At 37.3% G+C, this 2,021-nt stretch overlaps 1 protein-coding gene across 6 annotated transcripts in view; it reads right to left on the reverse strand.

The window, feature by feature from the left end:
• LOC101499625 (uncharacterized) overlaps positions 1-2,021 on the reverse strand; it is a 16,631-nt gene that overhangs the window by 9,317 nt on the left and 5,293 nt on the right. For all 6 annotated transcript variants that reach the window (XM_073365228.1, XM_073365215.1, XM_004488684.3 and 3 more), the window contains exon 7: positions 1,531-1,568. In XM_073365228.1, the coding sequence (XP_073221329.1) occupies positions 1,531-1,568 (38 nt within the window). The remainder of the gene's footprint in view (positions 1-1,530; positions 1,569-2,021) is intronic.

Genomic DNA, 2,021 nt, shown 5'->3' on the forward strand with positions numbered 1-2,021 from the left:
TGTTCGTGTCATTATCTCCTTAGCTGTAAATCTAGATTGGCCCTTACACCAACTAGACGTCAAGAATGCTTTTCTAAATGGTGAACTCGAAGAAGAGGTATACATGAAAATACCACCTGGCCTAGAAACTCCACAAACAATTGGCAAGGTATGCAAGCTTCAGAAATCACTGTATGGTCTTAAGCAATCCCCACGTGCATGGTTTGAAAGACTAACGCGAGTTGTTAAGGGTCACGGCTTTACTCAATGCCAAACCGACCATACAATGTTTGTCAAGCATTCTAGTGAAGCAAAGGTGGCAATATTTATTGTTTATGTGGATGACATCATAATCTCAGGCAATGATGACGACGAGATAGAAGAACTCAAGAGATTTCTAGCTAAAGAATTTGAGGTCAAAGACCTTGGACACCTAAAATATTTTCTTGGGATGGAGATTGCTCGTTCCAAACATGGAATCTACGTATCCCAAAGAAAATATGTGCTAGACCTGTTGGAAGAAACAGGAATGTTAGGGTGCAAGCCAGCAGATACACCGATGGAACCTAACCTTAAATTGGCAGAACAAGAAGGCAGCCTCCAAGTTGATAAGGAGAGATACCAAAGATTGGTAGGAAAGCTAATTTACCTAACTCACACAAGACCGGATATTGGTTACTCAGTGAGTATGGTAAGTCGTTTCATGAATAAGCCAACTGAAGATCACATGAAAGTCGTGACTCGAATTTTGCAGTACCTCAAAAAGACACCTGGGAGAGGTCTTCACTTCAAAAAGGACCCAATTAGGAGTGTGAAAGTGTTCACAGATGCAGATTGGGCTGGTTCGTTGACTGATCGCAAGTCAACAAGTGGGTATTGCACATATGTGTGGGGAAACTTGACTACATGGAGAAGTAAAAAACAGTCGGTGGTGGCAAGAAGTAGTGCAGAGGCTGAATTCAGAGCAATGGCTCATGGCATTTGTGAGGGAATTTGGTTGCAGAGAATGCTTAAGGAATTAGGAGTACCAACAGATTCCACCATGAGCCTCTGGTGCGACAACAAGGCAACCATCAATATTGCAAAAAATCCAGTCCACCATGATAGAACGAAACATGTGGAGATAGATAGACATTTCATAAAAGAAAAGATAGATGGTGGAGTTATTAAGTTGGAATACATCCCTTCCAAGAACCAAATTGCAGACATACTGACCAAGGCCCTTCACAAATCTAATTTTGAGAACTTAAGGTCCAAGCTAGGCATGATTGACATCTACTTGCCAGCTTGAGGGGGAGTGTTGAATTCCAAACTGTGGCTGAGGATAAGTCATTTATTACTGATTATTCTGTAATTAATTTATTATATTATATAGGACAGCTGTAGGGAATATCAAGGGACCTTGTACAGTTAATCCTTTCTATTTAATTCTGATCTATTTATTAGACTAGGTAATGCTGTATTTAAACCAGAATTTGTAACCATTTTGATTCAAGAAATGGAAAGATCATTTCCTCAATAATTCACAATCTCTTTCAGAATAAAGCATACCTTTACATCACCATTCTCAGACAATAAAATGTTTGCAGCTGCATAATAGATATAAAAATGTTGTCAATTACAAAGTTAATGTAAAAAGAAAATTTATGTGACTACAAAACTACATGTTAAAATATCCAGATGATAGCTTATAGTATCATATTTATATCTTCAAATAGTTTAAAGTATCTTAACTTATTTCTTGGTAATAGTTTCAGATTCCTTTATGTTTCAGAATTTGTTTTCTTATTTAATTAGGATTAGTTAATAGCCTTCTATTAGTATTTTAAATAAAATGCTGTTCTTAGAATTTAGGTTTGACATTAACCCCACAAAACCAACTTCTAAAGTGATGATTGTCCACGCCTTATAAGCACATTTGGTGTTCCACTATACTTGGCCTCAACTTTAGCCAATAATGGCTTCAAGCATAACTAGTTCGTCATGCTACCATTGTACATCTGTTGCATAAAAACCATTTGATAGTGTTATCCAGCTAGTTG

Source organism: Cicer arietinum, chromosome 1, assembly GCF_000331145.2.
Source record: "Cicer arietinum cultivar CDC Frontier isolate Library 1 chromosome 1, Cicar.CDCFrontier_v2.0, whole genome shotgun sequence".
Classification (NCBI taxonomy): domain Eukaryota; kingdom Viridiplantae; phylum Streptophyta; class Magnoliopsida; order Fabales; family Fabaceae; genus Cicer; species Cicer arietinum.